Source organism: Lepidothrix coronata, unplaced genomic scaffold (genome assembly GCF_001604755.1).
Source record: "Lepidothrix coronata isolate B3197 unplaced genomic scaffold, Lepidothrix_coronata-1.0 Scaffold94, whole genome shotgun sequence".
Taxonomy (NCBI): Eukaryota; Metazoa; Chordata; class Aves; order Passeriformes; family Pipridae; genus Lepidothrix; species Lepidothrix coronata.
Window position 1 is genome coordinate 2301005 of NW_016690274.1, and position 25185 is coordinate 2326189.

Here is a 25185-nt window from a genome sequence, read left to right on the forward strand (position 1 = left end):
TTCCAGTAACAAGAATTGGGTTACATTTTAATTCTAACTTTTCTAGCAAACATTTTTCAGGATTCCCCCCACCCCATTTGCGTCTAATACTTACATTCAGCATCAGTTCCCATTTCATCTCACAGTTTCAGTATTGCTAAATTGTAAATTTAGCTAAAATGTGAATTTGCAGACCAGCTGCATTTATCAGGAAAAGTGGTTTAACAGAAATATTTGAGAACTCCTGGATGTTCTTTAAAAGCATAGTGTCTAGGCTTGATGATCTGAAGTATTCTGTTTTGGGACTGTAAGAGCAACCACCACCTCAAAACAAGAGAAGTGCAGTTACTTTTGAAACTGTAGATCAGTTTATCTTGGCACATAAAATCACAGCCACTAAAGTCACACTCTCTGCTTCCTGCCAAGCCCCCAACCCCACTTACTGTGTTGAGTGGCTCCTCACAGCTTTTTAAAAAAAGTTCAGTTAAGCTTTAATGTATGTTAAAACTTTGTATCCATTTTTTCACGGTGTACACACTACATGGCATGACAGGCTTTTGTTTTAGCAACAAACTCCGTAATCTGTTTGAGAAAATATCTTTACTCTATTACATGTAGAGAAGCAAGCTGGGAAGTTGAGTGCACCAAGAACCTAACGAGCTTTCACAGCACGATTACACAGAGAGCAGAGCCCTCTGCAACCATGCAGCACCTGGGAAACTCCCCGCCTACAATCTCTGCTTCACGCTGGAGATCCCGTGGGGAGCTTGTGCACGTGTGTATGCATGGCCTGACCAGGAGGAAGTTTTATGGCAGAGGCAGGATGAGTCTTCAGTTCCAGCAGCAACACAAAACTGATTTAGCTGTGAGAACACACTCATCTTTCACCTGCCTCATCTACCACATGCCTTCATAGTGTAATTGAAAACAACCATCACTACACAGTTCCTGCTGTTTGAGTCTTCACCAAAATGGGTTTACTCCAACCAGTAAGGGTCACCTGGGGGGAAAAAAAAAGAAAGATACAATAAATACAGAATATACAAGGAAAACCAGAGCAGAATCCTGGTTTATCCAAAACTCTAAAATTTTAACCTTTTTAACAAAATTAAGACTGAATGGCAAAATTCTGCTCATATGGAACCTTGTTAGACCATTCTTTTTAAGGAACCAAACTATGCAGACTGCTTCTATCTGTGCTTTTTCTACTAGATAAGGTAAAGGACTACTTACAGATTATTTTCTTTGGCAGATCTGCTAGGAAGTTGTCACAAGAGCAGCTATTTGGCTGAGAGTTGTGACTCCTGGATTCCAGCCCCATTTTTTGGGGGTGACAGCACTAGTGGCTACAGTCAGTCCCTGCTCTCAGCTGCGCTGTTCACATTAGCTCTGCAGGCAGGATAAGCTAGAACATACACACACTCACTTAAAGCTCTGTCACTGAGAGCTGCTTCCTCTCTGGAATACCTCACCCGCATGGCCTTTAAAAATTCACTCATCACCATTGCAGTTGGAATCAGGTTTTTTCTAAGGAAAACAACACATGCATTTTCACATATTGCTGTAACTTTATAGTCAAGCTCCACTAAAAATGTCACTCCAGCCAAGAGGACATAGTCATGTTTGAACTTTACCAGTGAAAAGTGGGCAAAGCCCATGTAACAGGCTAATCTGGGACTAAGTCAAAGCCAGAGAGGAGAGGGCTAATCTACACTGCAGAAGCTGTGTCAGTTGGTCTACACTAACAATTCCTGATTGAGATGAGACTCCTAACAAGAAAAAGTACACCCAGTTAAACCATTTCCTTAAACAATATACATTGTACTAACAAAAGGACTGGCCTGTTATTATTTCCCCTGGTCTAAATTGCAGCTACTCAACTAGTTGTGTTCACTAGGTGTAGGAACAATTCCTAATTAACATACCAAGACCAGAAAAACAGCTTAGCCTTCAGAACAGCAAAGATCCATTTCTTCATCTTTGCACCTCAGAGAGCCTACACAAAAGGTGGCTCACACACCATAGATCTCCACTTCTAGGACCACCAAAAAAAACTGTGAAAGGTCAGATCTCCTTGGGGGCTGACAACTCACCTCTCACCAACACGCCCCAACAGCCTCCTCAGGGCGAGGAAGCCAAGAAAAAGCAGAGCTGTTCCACAACTTCTGCTGGATCCTTACCTCTGGGGTTTTCCCAGGGATCACTTTTACATTTTTACAGTGCTGTGTGGAAGACAGGTGAAATTTGGACCAAATGTGTGAAAAATTCTAAGAGAGGGAGGACAGAGTCCTGGATTAAAAGGTTGGAGACTATCAGAGGGATAGTATTCTAGCAAGGAGCTACTGCAGCTGTCACACTTCCCATCAAGCCTTCTTGCTAGTATGAATCAAAAGTGGAAGTGTTAGAAATGGCAGCTGTGCTAATAAAACAGATTTACAGCACTGACATAAACTCATGTTTTACTATATTTGTACCCACGTGAGAGCAGTGTCCCACATCTTCAGGGAAGGGTTCCCACCCATTGCCTAGGATATGCAACTCCCAGATCCCCACAGCTTCAGCAGAAAGTCCTGTGGGAGTGGGGAGCAGTGCCACAGGGAGCGGTGAGCAAAGAGCTCTTCAGAAGAGGGACTCCGCTCTCTTATTTTTCAAAAATGCTGAGAAATTTGAAATCTCACTAAAAATCTTGGCACTTTGAGCCTGATTAACATCACTAAAGCTGTTAAGGTTTTGACTATAACAATAAAAACATCCGTTATTCAACTCCAGATTTCAAGTGAACTCAAATAAAAAGACACACGGAACTCGAGACTGGATCAAGTTCCTTGTGCTGCTCAAGTGACTTTTTACTCAGATTAGCAGACACTTTGGTCATCCTATTAACACTTAAATCATCAGCAGTATGTTCATTTACAATGCAAAATATGATCTTAGCAGGTAAAATTCTGCCTTTAATCCAAGTACGTGAAGACCGAAGCAAAACCAAAAACCTAGGGACTGATCCTGTCATCAACAGAAACACACCTAACTAAGAATGCACCCAGATGAGTACCACTATCTGAATCAGTCTGAACAGTTGAATTAGTCTGAACGGTCCTTTTGAAAAGTCATAAACTGGGAAAGAAGTCCTAATCAAGTACCTGCAGAAACTCAAACCCCCAAAACTCAGATGAGTTCGAAGTAGAATTTTAGGTTCACGTTGTAAATTGGGTGTCCAAAATGCACCAGATGAACAACTTATTACTCCCTGCGACACAGGTCTCAGATGTAAGTCAGTACTGAAGGTGTGAAGTTCAGCAGCATTACACTCAACACAGCAATCTTTCTACAGATTCCAGTGGGCCTTGAATTCAAGAGAGTCCTTCTAAATTAGAAACTGCATTATTGCTGGATTAAACTACTGGGGTCCAAATAGAAGTGCTTTAAAGCTGGATTATGAGCTATTACTAATAAACCATAGCTAAGTTTTTCTCCAATTTCAGAGACATCACAGAGGAGAATCCCACACGAATGCCAATACACAAGTACTAAAGTGCAACATAAAAGAGAAAAAAGAGACCACAAAGCCTGCCTTATATCTGCCAGAAACACACTGGTTTTCCTAAACAGCCCACTCAATTTAATTAAAAATTTTATCACTTTCACCATCTTTCATGAGAATGAGACAAATGATCCACCACTAAGCAACTTAAGTTCAAATGCCCACCTACTCTCTTTACTTTGTATTTAGTTTGCAGAACTGAAATGTAAGGGAAACCATTCAGGGGAAAAAAATTGCCAAGTAGACTGGCTAAATACACTCTATAAACTTCTGCCACATGCTCACATAGCAGAACTCAGAGTTGTTAAAAACATGACCCTTGTAGTTCAGCATATCTCAATACTCAACGTGGGTCCTAAAGATGCAGTTCTGTTCAGCTGCTCTATTCAAAGTACTGCAACAGCAGCAAACAGACTGTAAGCTTTCAGCTCCACTAAAATTAAAGTTGTTGGGCTTTGGGGTTGGTTTGTTAGGTTTTTTTAAGACTTCACTAGTTAGATTTCATGTGCAGCTTAACTTGGGTAAATAAATTAATATTCATGAGCTATATGATCCAAACAGTCTCAAACTGTGCCTATGAAGACATCCATTAATTTCAGTGGGAGATGGCTTAGACTCACATAAAACTGGTCTAATCCTTTAACAATAAACACTTGCTTAAATAAGTACCTTAAAAAAGGTAATAATAATTATTACCATTATCTGGACCTAATTCAAACTGTTGGCATTGCCGCATATGTTGTTCCTCATGAACAACAAAAAGCACACTTAAGGACAACAGGAGCAGGCCTCCAGGGCAGGGGGTGCAAAGGAACGCCCTTTAACTACTGCTGGCCGGTATCTTCCCACGAGGTTTTCAACAACAGTTTCTCTCTGAAAACGTTTCTGTCTGTGCCACTGCTCCGCTTAGCAGATGTCACCTTACAGCCCAGACTGATTCTCTGCTTGGAGGAATCACACCCAAGGACTTCCCAGCCTCTTGTAGAAGATGGTATCCCTGCTCCACACTAACAGCTCTTGACTTAAGTAACTTCTGCAAGACCGACAATTTTTTCCACGTATCGCAGTGTCTGTTGGTGCATTCCTTTGTGCAGTTTTATAAGCATCCACAGATTATTCTACAGCACAGCTTAGATCTGGATAAAAAGATGCCTGGCTACAGCCACCTTCTGTCCGTACTCCACCGCAACCAAATCTGCCACCGTGGGAAGTTGCAGATGTGGGGTTTTTTTTGAAGACAACTATACTGTCCCCTTAAAAAGTCATGCTAAGAATAGCCAGTTCAAATAACCTGCGTCCTGTTGAACAGATCAGAAGCGAACCCAACCTTTCCACTTTTGTACTCTGAATCACTCTTTTTGACAACTGAACTTGTAACCTCCCGTCTGACAGCTCAGCCACGCCGTGCCCAGGGCAGTTTCACAGGGATCAGCCCCACGCCGCCCCTTCCCAGCGCACCGAACCGAGACCTTGCTATAAATGACACCTGGAGCGCAGCCAGGGTGACGCGGAGGAGGGCACCGGCACTGAGCCCGTGCCCGAGAGCCCGGGACGCCGCGTCCCGCCGCCGGCAGCCGGTCCCCCGTCTCCCACATCCCCGGCGGCTCCGCGGGAAGCGCAGGGACGCACCTGCGCCCGCCACTCCTCCCCGGGAGCGAGCGCGGGGTCAGAACCCGGCGGCTTCCATCCATCCATCCCACGCCTGTCGCCAAGCACCGCCCGACGGGAGCCGCCCGGTGGCCCCCGGAGGCGGCACCGAGAAGCCTCTGCCGCCGCGGCGAGGCCGGGCGGACGCCAGAAAGACGGCGGCGGGCGCAGCACCGCCCCATCTCATCCCATCCCATCCCAATCCCGGCCCCGCACGGCGCCACAGTCCCCGTTATCCCCGCAGCGCTGGCGGCGGAGGGCACACCGGCCCCCGCCGCCCGGGAGTTTTAAAGGGGCAGTGCGCCCCGCTGGGATGGGGGCGGCGGCGGCGTTCGTCCGGGGGTGCCCGGAGGGCGGGAGGGCCGGTCCCGTGCCCGGTGCCGGCGGTGGGGCGGGCGCGGAGGGAGGGGCGGGGGCTGGGTGTCTCCCGCTGCTGCTGCCGCTGCCGCCACAGCACTCGCCGCCTCCCCTCCCCCACGGCGGGGGCTCCTCGCCGCAGCCTCTGTGCTCCGCTCCCGGTCATGTGACCCGAACGTAACCGGACAGGAAAAGCCGCCGCCGCCGCCGCCGCCGCGCTGACTCCGTTGTTGCTGCTGCCGGGCGCGGAGACGGCGGCGGCCCCCGCGCGGCGCCACCCGGCGGCCCCGGCGCCCCCCAGGTGAGCGAGCACCGGCCACGCCGCGCCCGCCGCGCGGGGCCGCCCGGCCCCGCCGCCCGCACGTGCGCCCGGCTCCGCCGCGCCGGCCGCGGCCCGGGCTGAGGCGACGGCGGGGGCGCGGCAGGGCCTGCGCGGCCCTACCTCCGCATTGTGTGCGAGGGCCACCCCGGGCCCCCCCGGGTCTGCGCGGGCCGAGGGGGCGCGGGGCTGGAGGTGGGGCCGGCCTGGCGAACCCCCGCCGGGCCGGGCCGGGCCGGGCCGGGCGGCTCCATCCGGGACACGGCGCGGGGAGGGGGATGGGCGCGCGCCGAGGGGAGGGCCGGGCTTGGGGGGTGGCGGTCGGTGGGTCGCGGGGAAGGAGGGAGGGGGCGGCGGGGCTGGTGCCGCCCGGCGCGGGGCTCGGCTCGGCCGGTTGAGGCCCGCGCTCCCTCCCGCCCCCTCCGGCGGCGGCGGCGGGATCCGGCGCAGGCGGGGCGGGGCTGCCCCGCCTGTCCCCCCCGCTCGGCGGGTTGGGATGGGATGGGCTGGGCCTGGCGGCGGCGGCGGCAGCGGCAGCTCTTCCCGTCTCGCGCGCCCTGGCGGCTCCGCTCGCGCTGCGTCTCGCGCGCCGTCTCCGTCCCGTCCGTGCGCGCGTGGCGTGCGCGGGGGGGGGCGGGCGGGGGGAAGAGGAGGAGGGGCGGGGCAGGGGGCGGGGCGCAGCCAGTGAGAGCGGCGCGCGCCCGCCTGGCCCTCTGCCGCGTCGGCCAATGGGAGGGCGCCGTGCGCTGCTGCCGCGGGGGCCGCGCGCAGCTCCCGGGAATGGAGAGAGCGCGCGCCGGGACACGCCCCCCGGCGGCGGGAGCGCCCCCGCGGCGTGAGCCCCTTCCCTGCCTCACGCCCCCCTGGCGCGCGCGCAGCCCGGTCCCGTCCGGTCCCGTCCCGTGGCGGCGGGCGGGGCCGGCCCGGGGCCCATCGCGAGTCCCTGCCCGCCGCCCGCGGTGAGGGTGGAGGCGGCCGCTCCCGGCGGTGCTGCGCCGCTGTTAGCGGCCCGGGCCGGGCAGTGCCCTCTGCCGACGGAGCGGGAGCAGCGCCGCGGGCTCGGTGCTCCCGAGGATCGATGCCCGCCTGCACCGGGCCGTGCCCGAGCTGTTCTCTGCCGGCTCGCCCGGCCGCCCCCGCCCCGGGCACTCCCTCGCCCTGCGCTGCTCCTTCGTCGCCGCTCCAGCCTCTTCTCCCGCGGTGCGGTACCGGCGCTTTCCCGGCCTCATCCTGGCCTCGTGCCCACCCCTTTTCCCCGCGGGGTCTCCAAGATGAACACACACTTCCCGAAAGGGTTCACCCCGGCGTGGCTTTCCACGCTGAACGGATTAGGAAATTCCAAAACATTGGCAGAACGGAGCCGGGCCAGGGAAGGACTGTCCAGGTTCCAGGGTACAAGAAATGTTTTGCGCTGTTGTTGGACCGGTCAGCACTAATACGGCCTTGCCGGTGTTAATCACCTTTATTTAGCTGAGGATAAAACTTTCGTTTAGCTAAGGGTAGAACTCCTGAGTTCACACATACCTATAATGTACAAAACGCTTTCCTTGCTCCTGTCGTCTGCCTTACGATTTTCTTAGAGTGTGATTCTTCTAGTGCTTTCAGTTACGGCACTTAAATATCATTAAGTGCCGTATCAGATACACTCAAAATGCAATGTTGTGCACGTGTGTCATTTCATGAAAAGATTAATTCAGACCTGTGATGAAGGGCATTGGCTTCAAGCAGCCACAGTGACTGCTGTTTGGGTAAGGGTGAAACTACAAGCTAAACAAACTTAGAATGATAATAACTAGAAAGAATGCCTTTCTGGCTTGGAAGCCCTCATGTCAATGGTTTGCTCTGCCTGACAAATTTTGCTGTCCAAGTACAAACCAGACTTAGCACTGATGAATTAGAAATACAGTACACATAAATAATCTAAATTAAAGCTAACAAAAAAAAAATCTAGTGTGATTTCTCTAACATCACAAAGTCTACATGTGTGGGGCATCTTGCAGGATTAAGTAACACCAAACATGATTTTTGTTATTGCTGACAGCAAATATTCCCTCTTGTGGAGAGAGGGAGACAATCTTCCATTTGTACAACGAAAATGTAATTATCCGAAAAGTTTAAGGAAAAGAATATGGACCTTAAGAGAGCTGCACTCTTTTTTTTTTCTCTTAGCTGTAAGAACATAGTCAACTGTATTGTGTATTGTATATTGTATTTCTTTTTCTGCTTATGCCCTGACTCGAATGAGTTCTGATCTCATGTGGATGCATAGGAATGCATTTGATCAGCCTGGTTATTGGTTTAAATATGAGGGCATTCTTCACTGTCCAGCAAGTAGAAATACCTGTTTCTTCAATGACCAAGCATACATGTGGAATACACTTTTGTTCTCTTTCCCAAGAAGCCATGCTCTTACCATATAAAAGAAACAAGCTGCTTTTACTTAAAATTTCAATAGCTTCCTGTTAAGTTTGGAGGGGAAAATGCTCAAGACTTTTTATAAATCTGATTTCACCTCCTCTTTGTTTTCTGTTCTGTTCTGCTTCTTCATTTTTCTGGGCATAACATGGCCAGGAATTTTGTTGGCTTCTTTAGCTGTTTTACGTGTTTAAGTACAGATCTACATGACTTCATACTTTCACTTTTTCTGCTCAAAGCTCTATTTATTTTGGTTAAGTTTGTATCCACTCGTTGATCTTACTAGCCCTATATTCATCTCTCCAACCATACACAACTGTCCTAATGTGTTTTCCTGGCTATTTTTTTCCCCAAAGTTATTGATTTCTGCTTCCAAGGCTGAATTTGAATCCTTGAGAAAAAGTTTATAGCTCTTAGGTAGTTCTTTTTGGGCAACCTCCAGCAGCTGGTACAAGGAGGTGCCAGGGAGGGTGAGGGCTGTGGAAACCCTGGTTTAGGAGGGTTCAGGTCAGTGCCACATTTCACTGTTAGTTATTCCACCTTGTACTGATGGTCAGTGATGGGTGGAACTGCACCTCTCACCCCCTGAGTTTCTTGATTTGCTTGGCGGGCATGAGGCTGCTTAGAAAATGCTGTTGTAGCTGGTCTCAATAAATAAATAAAGACTTGTTGGGTAAAAAGGCCCTTCTGTATTGATAGTGCAGAGAGCTTGCTGATACCAAGAATGAATTGTTTGACTCTGGCAAGATTCAGGTATTTATCTGATATTTCCCAGGAGAGGGCATAACCATCAGTTAAAAGTGTCTAACTTGTCTTGTATTGGGTTGTGCTCTTGTCTCTCCCACCCATTGAGATGAGGGTGACTGACATCAGTAAGGAAATTTATTTTTCCTACTTGAGCAGACAAGTGGCAACCAAAATGCTTTCTTTTTTCCACTGAATATAGTGTTTTTACTGTTTATTAATATATCTTCCTCTCCCTTAGCTATTTCTATTTCTGTATCCAAGCCCAACCCCATGCCTTTTCAGAACTTTTCATCTTGGCTCTTCTTTGCTCTTTAACCCTGGCAAATCACTTGCACCTTTGTGAATTGCGTTGCCCATCCTGAAACAGTGATCATTGCCTACATGTAAAATATCTTTTATACAGTAACTTGGGATTAAGAGGTGTTACTAAAGCAAGGCATACAGATATTAGAGGAAAATATCTGTTAAGAGACAGCTACTGTTGCATCTGTGCGTCTACTGCTAAGTTTTACATGAAAGTCGTTTTCTTTTCAGAGTGTAAAAAAATGGATTTGGCCAACCATGGACTTATTCTGCTGCAGCAACTAAATGCTCAGAGAGAGTTTGGTTTCCTGTGTGACTGCACTGTTGCCATTGGTGATGTCTACTTCAAGGCACACAAATCAGTCCTCGCTTCTTTCTCCAACTACTTCAAGATGTTGTTTGTTCATCAAACCAGGTAACTGTAAAAAGGTACACTGTTTAAATGTTGTTCAGTTAGCTGAGCTAAGGAAGTCTATCAATGTTTTGAAACCTGAAGACATTCTTTTTGCTTCTTGCTATGTCATAAGGAGTATGGAATCCAGTCTTATCTGCAAACTAGAACCTCACTTTAAAACAAATTAAAGTTGAACTGTGATTCATTAACACTAACTTTATAATTTGACACAAGTTCTCTATCCTTAAAAAATCATAGGATTTCTAGAATTGAATACTTCAAGGATCCTGTTTCACTTCTGCACTTTCCTTCTCCCTTCTGCTCTGTCTTGACATTGTTCTTGACATTTTCATAACAGTTTATACAACCCAATAAGTATTTACTAGGAGATTTTGAGAAATAAACTTAAAAAAGAGGTGTATGTACTTTATTTTTTTTTCAGTTTAGCAAAATCAGTTATATAATAAGATACTACATAGTGGTGGAAAATAATGGGGTTTGTGTTACTTTCCTTTCTGTGTTTTGGTGTTGTTTTGAGGGGAGAGTTTTGTACCAGAGCCTTACATTGAGGGCATTGAAAAGATAACCGAAGTGTAAGACTGTTTTAAAGATTTTTCTTTTTTTTTTCCAAATATTTGAACTATCTCAAAACTTCTAGGACAGAAGTGCATTTGCACTTCTGAAACAGTACTGCAGGTAGATGTATCAGTCTTGATGCTCTATCAAGAGCATACAGTTATTTTTGGAAGACAACACTGCAAAGTTTACTTTTGAGTAATACATCTGAATTCAAAAGCAGTCACAGAGAAAGCTCGAGAAGGGTGCATCTCAAGAAATGGAAGAATTGGCTATAATTTCCTCCTCGGCTTGGTAGCGCACTGTGGTTAGAGCATTCAGACCACAGCACGCAGTCATGTCCATTTCTGGATTTCTGTGTTTTATTTAATGCTTGTTTTTAATACAAGAGCTACAAATACTTCTGAAAAATAATTAGAATCCCAGTTCCTCTCCTGTTAGCCAACTGACCTAACCTCAAGGTGTTCCCTATTTTCTTTCTTCTGTGAGCCATGCCTCACTTTCTGCATAGAGATACACACCTTCCACCAGAGGCATGGTGGGTGTTTCAGTCCCAGAGCATCATAAAGGTCGATGCACTGGGCACACTCTCGGCTGGAGGATGATGTTGGTTTCAGTTCTGTTAGGCTGAAGAGGCATCGCAGCCAAAGCATTTCCCTTTACTGAGCGCTGTAGGCTGGCCATGCATACCACTAGTGCTCCTGTTCCTTCCTTCCTATTCAAGGAAAGAAGCTACTGTTCTGCTGGTTAAGGAGCCTGGACTCCACAGGTTACATATGCTCAGGCTATACCTGTTGCATCAGACCCCCAGGGGATTCACACCCTGTCCTGCATGGTTTCTGGATTGTAATGCAGTTGAAACAAGGTGATACCACACACTTGCAGAACTGTAGCTATATACCCTAGTAGGACACAGAGGGCAAACGGGCAAGTGCCAGATAATTTTTAGATGTTTTCAGGGAGAAAAGTACTGAGTACTGAGAAAAGTTTAATGAACTGTGAATTTATAGTCCAGTGTTACCAGGTTTTCATCTAGCTACATATGTGTTTGACTCCAACCAAGAAAAGGGGAAAAATGTCTTTGCAATTTATAGAATATATTAATATGTGACAACACATCTATAACATAACAGCAATTTAGAAGGGTGCAGATCACAATGGGACAGCTTTGTCTTTTCACTGAGGCAAAAAGTCATCTTCCAAGTGGCCAATAAGATTAGCTCTTTTACATTAAAGCATTTCTCTAATATATATTTGTTTCATCTTTCAGTGAATGTGTCCGTTTGAAAGCAACTGACATACAGCCAGATATCTTCAGTTATCTCTTGCATTTGATGTACACTGGGAAGATGGCACCACAACTCATTGACCCAGTTCGACTAGAACAGGGAATAAAGTTTCTGCATGCATATCCACTAATTCAAGAGGCCAGCCTTGCAAGTCAGGGAACTTTTTCTCACCCGGATCAAGTTTTTCCATTAGCGTCTTCATTATATGGCATTCAGATTGCAGATCACCAGATAAGACATCCCACTAAGGTTACATCAGCGACTGACAAACTCGGGCGAGAACCAAGGCCACAGACATCGCGGATGAACCAAGAGCAGGTTTCTGAAAGCTCACAGCTCTCGCAGTTAGCCACAACTCTGCCACAAGTGACCCGGACAAATATGTCCACTTCTGACCCATTGCCATCTTCTTTATCTCCAGAATTGGTATCTGCTGCTGGTAATAATTCACCTGCAGGAGAAGAGGCCAACATGGAAGCATCTTCTTCAGATGAACAGCCTGCCTCACTCACAATAGCACATGTCAAGCCAAGCATTATGAAAAGGAACGGAAGCTTCCCAAAATACTATGCCTGTCACCTCTGTGGTCGCCGGTTCAATTTACGAAGCAGTTTGCGTGAGCACCTGCAAATCCACACGGGAGTTCCCTTCACATCTAGCCAGCAGGGAGAAAGTAATATTTCTTTGTCTCTCTGTAACAACACAGCTGATAAAGATGCAATGGAAGTGCCTGAAGCAGGGATGATTAGTGACAGCGAGTTGCAGCAGATCTCAGACTCCCCAATAATTGATGGGCAGCAGCAGTCAGAGACACCTCCCCCCTCTGATATCGCAGACATTGACAACTTGGAGCAGGCAGATCAAGAGAGGGAGGTAAAGAGACGGAAATACGAGTGTTCCATCTGTGGTCGCAAATTTATTCAGAAAAGCCACTGGAGGGAGCACATGTACATACACACAGGCAAGCCCTTCAAGTGCAGCACTTGTGACAAAAGCTTTTGTAGAGCTAACCAGGCTGCCAGACACGTGTGCCTAAACCAGAGCATGGACACGTACACGATGGTGGATAAACAGACTCTGGAACTCTGTACCTTTGAGGAAGGCAGTCAAATGGACAACATGTTAGTACAGACCAACAAGCCCTACAAATGTAACTTGTGTGACAAAACGTTTTCAACTCCCAATGAAGTAGTCAAGCATTCGTGCCAAAATCAAAACTCTGTCTTTACACTAGAAGAAGATCGCTCCATTCTGCTAGGTGGTGGGGACACAGAAGCCACAGAGACTGATAACGCAGTGTTAGCCTCCATCAAAAAGGAGCAAGAAGCAGTGTTGTTAGACTGAATGTGAAACCTATATCAATTTTTTAAAGTTTCTTTACTCATTTTTTATTAAATCAATTTTTTCCTTCCCTTACCTCTTACCTCACTTAGCCCTTCCATCTTTTCCACCAACATCCTTCCCACCCTTTGTCTTCAGCAACCAGAACTGTACTGGCGCATTAGGAAATTGGACTTTGCCTCTCCCACCAAAACAAACAAAAAGCTCTTGCATCAAACCACAGCGAAATTGATTTTAATACAAAGGAACATGTGAAAAATAATCCAGCTAACTATGTTGATAGTATTAGTTAATCCAAATTTCATAGATTTTAAATTAAATTTAGATTGCTTAAAAGTGTATTTAGATACAGTGATGAGTGTAACGAGAAACAGAGTTATCAGTTTGGTAAGTGAAGGATATATGTATTTTAGTTTCCCTGGTAGAAGGCATTTTGAGATCTGGCAAAATAAACACCGTGCTTTTTAGAAGTCCACATGCAAGTTGATTAAGGTTATACCCTAAAGCCCTCAGAACTTTTCTCAAGGAGAGCAAAAGTCTCTGTTCATTGAGTTAAAAAGAGCTGAAGGAGTTGGGTTTCTTTTAGCCATATATTTTCCCTCAAGTATGCCTTTGGGTATCTATTTTGGCGTCAAGCAAAGCAGCTGCTTAGCCAAATTTTGACTTAAGTAGCTGTAATAGTAATGTGATGGCAATCTTTATATATATAAATACTGTGTATATGTAAAGATATATACAGATATATATATATAAAGTGTTTGTGTGTATATTTGGTACAGGTAAATAAATGCATACATCCTTTTTAAGTAACTGGCCACCTACTCTCAGATTCAGCCTGGAATGTCTTTTAGTCATTTGGTAAAACTAGTCATTGCACAGGTTAGTTTTAATCAAATTTAAAACGTCCTGGGCTGTGTGCATTTTTATTGACCTGTTGAAGAGAAGCTAATAAGTAAGTGTTGTCACCCAAGCTACCAAGGAAACTAGAGAGGTGACATACTGGTGAGCACTGCACCACCATTAGTGCAGCACATGCATGTGTTGTTAGCTATAGGTTTGAGTCGTTCTGGATGAAAGGAGAGAGAAAAGCTTTATTCCCTTACTCTGGCAAGGAGTGTCCATGATTTCATTTGGTCTAATGGCATGAGTTAAGAGGGAGAAAAAACAGTGTTCTAGCAACAGGTGATCATGGTTGTTTTAAAGTGAATCTGTAGTGCTGGCTGGCAAATTGTGAGAGCCCTGTTATTTTGAAAGCCAAGACAAAGTCCGCAAAAAGTGAGAGGATGACTTCTGTAGTTTTGGTTACTGCTGATGGTCGCACTGCATCTTTGTGTTAAAAATCAAGTTGTTGATTTTTTATTATTTCAAATAGATGCCCAGATTTTTTGCTGGTAGCCTAAAAACCTACACTGACGGCAGCAGTGAAGCCCACCGAGCAATTACTGGGCCAACAGAAGGTGTAAGTGGACAGAAAAAGTGCCCCGTCATAAATGGAGACAGTGTGTGTTTTGGGGGGAGGGGTGGGAGAGGGCAAGTCACAAACCACAGCTCTTCTCTGTGTATATGTTTAAACTGAATATCATCTTTTTGTGTATAGTTAAGTTCTCAGATTTGTAAGTTTTTATACATTATTTCATTGAATAAAAACTGAATTAAACGGGATATGATTTATTGAGTTGAAGGTGAAAGGTTGTTGGTTTTCAGTCTTCCTGGATGAGCTCTTGCTGAATTGGTTTAAAAGCCAAGTGATGTATTCTGTTTATCATCCTACAGATGAACAAATAGCTTGCTAAAACTTAAAACGGTGGATTTAGCGCAAAAAGTCACTACATACTAGATTTTTTCCAGTTTATTATAACGTGACAACTATCCTAAAGAAAGTGGTATTGATTTTATTATCTCCCTTGTATTAGAATAACAGATTTAAAATCAATTGATTTTGCTTTAAAGTATGGAAGTGTTTTGAAGTAAAAAAATAACATCTTATAGAGTTATTTTAGAGTTGCCCATTTTAAAACTTTTTTAGGATCTTCATCTACCAATATACGTTCTTCAGAAACATTTTTTATTTCATCTTACTTAGTCTGAAATGCTCTCAGAGTAGAAAAACAGAACAATAAATCTTTCCTAATTCAGGGTAAGGTCAGCTTTTGAGGTGTCCGTGGTTTAGGGGCTAGTGACAAGTTCATTTCCAAAATGGCTGCAGCTGCTCAAGGTGCTGCCACCTTAGCTGCTAGTTACTGCTTAATCAGATGCTCTTTTTCTTTTTTCTCCTTTTTTTTTTTATTTTCCCCAGACCTCTAGCTCTGCTCCATGGCAGAGTACAAAAGTTTAGCTCAGCTCCCCAGGTGGCTGGTTCTATCGTGGGTACATGTGGCTACACCATCTTTTGTGAGACATTCATCAGCCCTTTACCTTATTCCTGCTCTCATCGCTCCTTGTCCACTGTTTGGAGATCATTGCATGTTGAATGGGCTCAAGTGAAAAACAACTAGTCTTTAAAAATGCTATTTTTCTGTCAAGTATCTTCCCTATTTTAGCTCTGCTGAAGGTTTTGAGCAACTAATGGATTGTGCAAGGGCAGAGATGAACAGGGAAGAGGGTTACTGAAGCCAGTGTGGCTGTTGGCAACATCCAGGATGTAGAAGGTTGGAAGTGGTGACTCCCGCTTGGGCAGGTCCCTCATCTGGTGGGCAGGGTGGCCTTGCAGCTGATGTACTGCCCAGAAAGAAGGAGCAGGGTAGGGCAGGAACAAGAAGCCAGCGAAATAGTTGGTTATGACAGTACTGCTGCAAGGAACGTGAATTTGCAGGCCCAGCAGAGGTACTTTCACCTGTTAATATTTATTCTCAAGAAATAACACTGTCGGGTAAAAAGAAAAAATAATCACAATAAAGAGACTGTTTTAATATGTGTTCAGCTATGATAATGGTTTATTTTAAGTACCCTTTATTATCTGATGCTCTATAGTGATGTTTAAGTCATTACCTTTCAACTGCTCGAGCAGTTTTGTTCCTCTACAACAAATCAGGAACAGTATATTCTGGTTATTAACATTTGCATCAAGAGTCTGCATAATTACAGCGCAATTACAGTTTTGTTCAAGCTCCTTTGTTAAAATGCTCTGAATTATTGTTACAGTTAGAGATAACTTCTTAGAGGCTTTATCTTTCAGCGTTTGACTCAGAAATTTGTGACTGACTTGCTCGTTACTTATTCAGTCTTGGTCACCTGCTGAAGTTGTGAATTTTCTACCAATCAAACCAGACAGCTTGGAAGCAACTGCTAGGAAGTCTGGTGAAAATCTGCCATCATTCAAGGCTGTGGCCTTGAACTTCAGCCCCATTTTTTTCCAAAGGAGTACCTTCAAAGTTAATTTCCTAGGCATGTCACTTGACAAAACACCTCTGCCTCGACTTCAGAAGTACCAAACACTTACAAATCTATCTGCTCCGTAGAAAGAACAGGGGATTATCACTTCTGAAAGTAAAGTTTGCAGTCTGTTGCAATCAATATTTTTGTGTCAAGTATCTTCTTGATCCCTGGTCTGATAATCATTCTGCTTCTGCAGGGGGAGAATTTATTAGAAGATGCTAGTGTTACAAACATTGAATACTTAGAATTGTGCTCCCGTTTACACTGCTGGGCCTTCAGTTGCTGTCTTGATGTTTAGAAAATCTGCTGGCTGGCTCTTGAGCTCCAAATCCCATAAAATAACAGCCTCAGTCACAAAACATGGTCAGTTGCAAGAGGAAAAAAAATAGATTTCTTTCTGTTAGCTTTAAATAACTTCTTTGACATTGCAAAATTTTTTACATTAATTAAAGGAAACCTGGTTAGACAGGAGCAGGTGCTATGGTGCCCGGTGGCATCACAATCCCTTGCAGTTTTTTTTCCCAATCTGCTTAACAACAGGATTACCTTGTTTGGGTACTTTATGTTTTTGGAGAGTAATATAGTTCTTTAGATGTCTTCAGCCCAAGCAGTTGAAGGTCAAATTGATTCATTCTTAACCGTTAAAGTAATTTTCCTTGATTGTATTTCCACACCTTTTAATCTTTACACACAAATAAGGGAAGAGTTAATTTTGGAATTCTGTCATTGACTCTCTTATTTAGTGCTTCTTAAAAGTCAACAAATGTTTTCATGTGGCAACATACTTCACAGCTATGAATTAGGAGTATTCAGGTCACTGAATACAAACAAAACAAAACAAAACAAACAAACAAAAAATCCCAAAACAAAAAGAATAGGAGAACAAAACAGGAAAAGGCAAGAAGTCTTTTGCAACACCCTTCAGTAAGGTGTATTTGCCAAATGATCTGTGATCCTCTCTAGAAGTAAGGGAAACTGACTGTCCTTAAATATGGGTTTCTATCAAGCTTGCCATTAAAAAGGACAGATATTGATGAAATTTAACCAAAACCACAAAACACACTTCCTCTGCAGTACAGCCTTGCTGCCATGGTGTCTGTGTGTTTGAACAGATCCCATGTGCCAAGATGCAGAGCTTGGAGCAGCTGTCAGTGACTGTTGTCACTCTTTGCAGTGCCTGTGTTGTAGCCTTTGTGCCAAAGGAGCTGCCAGCAGGACTTCCTCTAATTCAATCCATGCTGATTGCTTGGGCCAAAACTGAAGCTTTCCTGGAACCTTAGGCAATCTACTCAGAGAAGAGAGAAGCAGAGTCACAAAATGCACATTAACACAGAAGTTCACTTACTGTACTGCTCTGTGGAGTGTGGAGGATGTACCCACCACTCCAGCATGCATCAGCATAGATCCAGAGACTGTCTCCAATCTATTGACTGTGTCAGGTCCCATTTCGAAGCAGCTCCCACACTTTCTAAGAGAACTTCCTGATAAATCCATGTTGCCTTCTACAGTGATCCTTAATCTCTCAACCACACAGTTAAAGCATTTTCTAGTTTGTTACTACTGTATTGTGTAATACTAGTTTCAGCAGTGAACTATTTTATGGATTGCTAGGGTTCATTTGGGTCTCTTAAATTCACAGGGCAATGTACTCTGTCAGTCAAGCTTTACTTCATGACCTTATTAGGTGAAAATCAAACCAGGGCTCAATCCTCTTTTGATAAACTAGTCAGATCTTTCAATTCTCTAATGTACTGCTTCAACAGTTCGCATAGTCATTAACTCAGAAAATTACTAACCCGCATGCTTATGAGCAACAGAGGGTGCTTATCCTTCCTTTCCAGCACACTGCAGGTGTCCCCTCTATTACTCCAGGAAGCAGGATAGCCTCAGCAGCCCACCTTCTGCTGGACTTGCTGCCAAAGGCTTTTGGGGTAAACATGTAATCCTGCCTCCCAGCTCGGAAACCTCGTCTAATTACACCTTCCCTGTGCCTTGTTGCAGTTTGCTCTGAAGCCTTTCAGACTTATCAGAAGCTACCAGTTACTTTTCCAAGGCTGCAGGCTCAGCAGACCTGATCTCTTTCTGGCCTCAGTACCAGCACAGATGCCGCTCTCCCTGTCAGCCCTTCTCCCAGCACAGGCCAGGCCTTGATGGGGCTGTGCCTTAGGGCAGCGCTGAGCAGGAGCTGAGTGAGCAGCTCCTGTGGGTCTGGGCCCTACTTCTGCTGTTGCCTTATCATTTCCTGACTTGATTCAGGCTGACCCTGAATGCAGCAGCGATCTAGAACCAAACCTGCATTTTCCCCGCTGAGCCCGCTGAAGCAGCTCGTTATTGCCCATTAATGGCTGCGTGTCCAGCGGTGGCTGTGCAGGGACAGCACTAGATGGTGCAGTCACACCACTGCAACCTCCTGGGCCTCCCACCTCGTTGTCCCCTTGCCCTCCACAGGGGCAGCCACTGCACACCCCAGAGAGCATCCCCATACCCAGGGGCTGCCCTGGGAAGCCACAGAAAGGGGCAGAAGGGAGTCTGGCAGCCCTGTCTCACAGCAGGCTTGCCCCAGAGAACAGAGCCCTTTGCTCGGTGGGCTGCAGAGCACCCAAAGGCACCGAGTCCCAAGGCTGGCAGGGGCAGGTAGAAAAGGGGGGACCTTTTCACATCTTCACTGAAAAGAAAATATGCAATTTAAAATTTTATTAAATTTTATATTCTATTATATGTTTATTTATTTATATTTATTTATATATATTACACTGTCACATCTGCCATTTAGAACTGCCCAAGACCATTTCCTCCCAGAAGCAACTGACTTCAAATTGGGTCGATTTCATGGGAACATTGTTACTCAGCCACTGCTCATGCAACCCTAGATGAGGACAAGTGCAGGTAGGCAGCCCTGAATAGGGACACCGGTTACAACCTTTCTTTTGGTGTTAAACTGTCAGCAAGAGCTTCCCATTCCAGCAGGAGCAGGTCTTTCCTGGTTGTCCTACAAAAGAGTAAAGTCTGGAAAATGGGGAAGGCTACACACACACACAGGGTCAGGTCCTTCCACCCCAACAGCAGTACTTGAAGGATGTAAAGGAAAATAGTCATTCAAAGCATGTGATTTGCAGCTAATGAGGAAAGGAAGGTGATGCCATATCACTCAACTAGCACCACTCTAGTTGCTGGCACACAGCTCTCCACACACAGGCATGGTCCTCCTAGTTGTTCAATAATAATAATAATAATAACACTCTTTGATATTGCATTCTTATGCGGAATTTTTTTTTTTCATTTTGAGACATCTTTGGCAATATTGATAACAGAAAGAGACCCAGGACAAGTCCTGGTTTGTCTACAAGAACTGAAAAAGAACATTCAAAGAAACTTCATTCTTGTTCACCAAGTTTATTAAAGTTCAAAATATTCATGCCCTTCTTACTCTTTTTCAACAAAGTTGTAGTATGATATTAATTTAAAAAAAACATAATACAGGCATGACTTGAGGGGTGTGACTGTTGCATCACTCTCCTGTCATATAGGAAGTGTCCCAGAGCAAAGGGCCGCGATGTCACTTGTCTTGTCTGAGTTCCATCTGCTGCAAGAGGAACAAAAGCAGAAGAAATCAGATGAAATCTGGATCAGCTTTCATCTGCATGCAGAGCTGTGCCATGCAGAGCAGAGAGCTAACATGTGGTGAAACAGCAGCTCAGACTAAATGGGGAGAGTCTGAAAGACAACTGAGAAGTTACTCAGGAAGCAGCCACCTAAACTGTGAAGCTGTGACCATGCCTCTAAGGACACCACCTTTCCTGTTTGGGGGTGGGGTTTGGTTTTTTTTGTTTAGGTTCGGGATTTTTTACATTATATTAATAATTTCCTCTTAAAAGAGTGGAAACCTCCAAGGCACAGATGTAACACAGAGATATTTTACTTCTATAGAGGATTTTGACATTGCAGAGGTTTCTGCAATAGCTGTGCAAGGCAGGTATGTCAATTGGGCAGCTTTCAAGTAAAACAGTTTCAACCTAAATGATTCTGTGGTTCTGTGTAGTCCATGCCCCCATCTTACAGCAAGGGTGGAAGCAAGAACTTCTGCCTTTCAGTGTCTGTCACCAATGGAATTGAGAACACATGGCTTCTGCTCTGCCAGCCTAGGAGTAGCAGCACTCTGATGATAGTTCTTCTCTTAAGTCTGGTGCTTTCCCCTTGCTCCTACCAGCAGGGCACAAGAAAGTGCTACCAGATGCAATGTACTTGCCCCAGAGGATGGGAGCACCATCTTCAGTTCTCATTAGCTCGAGGGGCAGAAATCTCTCAGCATGGGATTTGTATCTGTCTTAAGAAGAAGATCATGCTAGGAATTTGGAAATGATGGCTGTATTGATGCTTTTTTCCCCCCTTCAGAAAGTATCATAGATTGATCCTCTTTCTCCTAAAGGAGCTGTTTTCTGCTCTAGAAAAGTTGCCCTGAAGAAATTAAAAGTTCTCAAGACCTGTATTTGTGTCTCAGCACAAGTCTTTGGTAGACCCATGAGAAAGTCAGCTAGTGTTGCAACATCGTAGAAAACGTTTTCCTGCTTCTGATACTACAGCAAGGAAGTGTGAGGTGATGGTTTACTCTACGTCTGGCCATGCTGGTGGTCTCCTCCAGAGTGCTTACAGGAGCTGAGGTTTTGCACGGTGAGAGGAAAAAAGTGCAGCCGCTGCTGCCAAGAGGATTTATTTGCTCTGTCACGTAGCTGCCAGTAGCAGTACTCCATTGCAGTGCCACACCTCTGTGGTGACTCTTACGTGAGAAATGAGCACATCTATTTCCTATTGCTGTCAAGGAACGCGATTAAACATGGCTCTGAAAACTGGAACATAGAGATACTACTACTGCTGGCATTGGCCAGTGGTACTTAACACTGATGTCTCTGCCACTGAGCATAAGGAGTACTAACACTCCAGGGTTTAAGGGGTCTCCTGGATAGAACTGAAATGCTCTGACTGAAGTGATGTAGGTGGTTTTGCAGAAGTGCCAGCTTGCAGAATGCTATAGATGAGGGCAGTTCCTCAGTTTGTGTTTAAAAACTACCGAGTGGCAAAATTCTTCTTCAGTGTGTAAAGGAACTAAGAAGGTGCATTTCTTGGTATCATCCTGCAACAAGAAATGTATTAAGATTACATGGGTGAATTGCTCAGAATCACAGAAACCCAGGAGAGACTCCAGGGAAGTCAAGCACCTGCTGAAGCAATGGTTACATCCAGGATTCACACTGCCTCTCCAGCTGACAGGATCTTTGGTGACAAAGACACACAGAGCAGTAGCCATGCTGGACCTGTCAAGAAGGCCACAACCCCAGCACCCTCAGACCGGTTCAGATCAGCTGTCCTGGCTGTGCTCCTTCCTAGCTTCTCATGCATCTCCTCACCGGCAGAGCAAGGGAAACTGAAACTTTGACTTAGGGTAAGTACTACTCAGCAACAATTAAAACATCTATGTTATCAACATTATTCTCATACTGAATCCAAACAAGCAGCACTGTACCAGCTACTAGGAAGAAAATTAACTCTATCCCAGCCAAAACCGGGGCAAGGATTAGGGTTAGGATTGGGAGAGAAACAGAGTGGGAGCCTCTCACCACAGTGGGGCTGCAAAAGAGCTGCTGAAGGAAGAGGGAGCCTGCAAAAAGTCTGCTCTCTCTCTGGTGGAGAGAGCAGGCACAAGACACTACCTATTCGGCTGGAGTGGCACCAAACAAATATTTCAAGCACTGCAGTACTAACCAGAATATGATTTTCTCCCCTTCTCTCTCTGTCTTTTCTTCCATAATTTCAGGATCAGTTTTCTCTTTCACCTGAGAGCATGCTTAGGAGATGCTCCTCTTTCTGTCCCTGTTTCCTGTTACGAAAAGGGAGAAGGAGGCAGGGAAATCCCTGCTGCCCTCTGTGAGGGGATTGTGTTGAGATACCTGCCATGATCTTGGGTTGGTTGTTCAGACCTTTGCATGGAGCACACGTGTAGCTATACTGAGTATTAAAGGCATTGCTTATTAATAACCATGACAAAAAGGTGAGGTCTTCAAAGAGCAACTGTCAGCATCCCTGAATTAAGCCTCGTGGATAAAGCTTCTGGCTCTGTCACAGCCTTGCCTGTTCTTCTCTAAAACTGGCATCTCTCCAAATGGCACGTGAATGCTCAGTGTATCTGACAGAAAGAAGAGAATTGAGGAAGTTTTATTAATGACAATTTTACTCTCTCAAGATCATCTTACTTTCCCAAGCAGTACTTAGAGATGGAGATAACGAAGGTCTCACTTAAGCAAGTGCAGAAAATGGTCTAGGGAGAGACTATACCCATCATATTTTCTGATGCATTTCACTGAGATGCAAAAAGCTTTGTGAGCTGGAGTGAGGCACTCCATGCTTACCATGGAAATAAACACTCATGCTCTTTTCAACTTCCAAAAAGCTTCATTAGAGGGGAAGTGTATTTGCCTTCTCCAAGACCCCACTGCCCAGCTTCACAATCTTCCTGTAAAGTCATAATCTCTGGTTTCCTATTCAAAATCGTTTTTCTTTTCATAATTATTTAATAATAGTCTTATCGTTTTGTCTGACTGCATTCTTACACAAATGTAATCTTACACAAATGTAATCTTCTGCTGTGATTTGGAACCCAAAGTAATGTGATGTTGCATGGATCCAGGCAGTCACTATTGCTCTAGTCCCCAGCAATATCCCTTCTCTCTCTCCTGGACCTGTAATGAGAGTGGCCACATAGGGTAGATGAGCACTAGTGACTGATACACATTTATGGTTTTCTTTTAACAGCTATAGGGGCCTTCTTATGTTGTGGGGTTCATTCACAGACTGCATTTTTCTCTAATAACTTATGGAGTAGTCAGGCTATTATGCTAAGTCCTGGAATATGTGCCCTCCAAGATCCTGAAGTTCCAAGCACAGTACATAACTCATTTCTTATTCTGGGACAGGAGTAACTATTGGATTTCTTGTAGCATATGTTTTTCTCCCACCTGTCCATCTGACTCTCCAAAAGATGAATTTGTGATTGGGCCCTTGTTTCTCTTCTTCTGGTATCTCTACCCCAGTTGATTGTGGGGGTAGCAAGTGTTTGTAGTCTTTACAGGTTCTACAAAGTGGCCACCTCTTAAGGCATCCCCGATGCACTGCCTTCACAGTGACCTCTTGTGGAAATTTTAACATTTCCAGCTCTTCAGCCAATGTAGCATGAGCTACATGTATGCTAGGGCTATGGTTTAAGATTTGGGATAAACAAGTAAATGTACTGTGAAGTCCCTGCCAGATGAAAGCAAACCTCCTCCAATCTGCCCCTGGTGCTGGGGTCATCAAAAACATTTCTTTCATGTCAGTAGATGCCCTCCATCATTAAGAGGACTGACTATATCAGCTCTACTGGGAACAGAGGCAATGAGTGGTTTGGCAGCAGCTGTCAGGCCTCTGCAGTCTGCCGTTAGTTGCCACTTGCCATTTGGGTATCCATAAGACCACATCCCTAAAATCCTCTGCTGTAATAATTACTTTTTCTAAGTCGTACTGTCTATATATTGGCCACTGTCTCCAGGTATAGATCCCAGAGTACTAACATGAAGAGTGGATGAGGGAAACTCAGCTAATTGCTGTAAAACAGGTGTTGTCTTTACATCTAACTGATTCAAAGTTTGCTCTTTATCTCAGTACATTTTCCAAAAACACTTATGCTCAGTGATGCTCTTCTATTTCTCCATTTTGTTTTCTCCTTTTCGCATAGAGACAGGCTATTTTCCATTATCTTTGTTTTACTTGAGGTTCTCCTCTGTTTTTTACCATTTGTGGTATATACTTGTATATCTGCTAACATGCTCTGGAGAACCTCTTGGAAGGCATTACCACTTAACCTTGGCTAAGGCTTATGATTCCAGTGCTCCGCTCAGCTTCCTTTACATCACAATGCAGGTGTTCCCTCTATCACCCCAGGAAGCAGGAGAGCCTCAGCAGTCCAGCTTCTGCTGGACCTGCTGCCAAAGGCTTTTAAGAGTAAAATGGTGTATTCTTGACTCCCAGCTCAGAGGCCTGAAGATTTTCAGACTTATCAGAAGCTACAAAACAGTTACTTTTGTAAGCCTGCAGCCACAGCAGAACTGATCTCTTTCTGGCCTCCCTGCGAGCACAGTTGCCACTCTTCCTGCTTGCCACAGTTGCTTCTCCCAGCACTGGCCAGGCCTTAGGGCAGCACTGAGCAGGAGCAGTGTGAGCAGCTCCTGTGGGTCTGGGCTCTATTTCTGCTCTTGCCTTATCATTTTCTGACTTTATTCAGGTGGTCCTGAATACAGCAGTGATCTACAACTGAACCAGTTTTCCCTTTAGGGCCCACTGAAGCAGCTCATTATTTCATGTGTGTGTTTTGTGCATCTATATCACTGATGGAAGCTAGTGCTGTGTCCTGCTTTTTCCTCTTTACCAGCTGCCTAAGCTGGATGGAAGCTAAGTTAACTGGAAAGACAATGTCTTACTGCCTTTGACACATCAATTTATCCGGATTTTGGGGTTATGAAAGATGTATGGTTCTACTCACGTTTGAGGTACAACCTAGGTCGTTTTTTCTTTTGGTTTCTTTTTGTGAGGAAATCCCAGCTGAGTCTCCTTTAGGCCGTGTGTCCAGTGGTGGCTGTGCAGGGACAGCACTAGATGGTGCAGTCACACCACTGCAACCTCCTGGGCCTCCCACCTCGTTGTCCCCTTGCCCTCCACAGGGGCAGCCACTGCACACCCCAGAGAGCATCCCCATACCCAGGGGCTGCCCTGGGAAGCCACAGAAAGGGGCAGAAGGGAGTCTGGCAGCCCTGTCTCACAGCAGGCTTGCCCCAGAGAACAGAGCCCTTTGCTCGGTGGGCTGCAGAGCACCCAAAGG

General features: G+C 45.3%; 1 protein-coding gene across 2 annotated transcripts; it reads left to right on the forward strand.

The window, feature by feature from the left end:
* Positions 1-5802: 5802 nt before the first annotated feature.
* On the forward strand, positions 5803-15821 carry ZBTB2 (zinc finger and BTB domain containing 2). Of its 2 annotated transcripts, none has more exons than XM_017822067.1 (3): positions 5803-5825; positions 9540-9723; positions 11549-15821. In XM_017822067.1, exons 2-3 carry the CDS (start codon positions 9551-9553, stop codon positions 12909-12911), a joined length of 1536 nt encoding a protein of 511 aa, XP_017677556.1. In that variant the 5' UTR covers positions 5803-5825; positions 9540-9550; the 3' UTR covers positions 12912-15821. The 2 variants fall into 2 exon arrangements, with proteins under 2 accessions (XP_017677556.1, XP_017677555.1); XM_017822066.1 differs by lacking the exon at positions 5803-5825 and adding an exon at positions 7033-7175.
* Positions 15822-25185: the final 9364 nt, after the last annotated feature.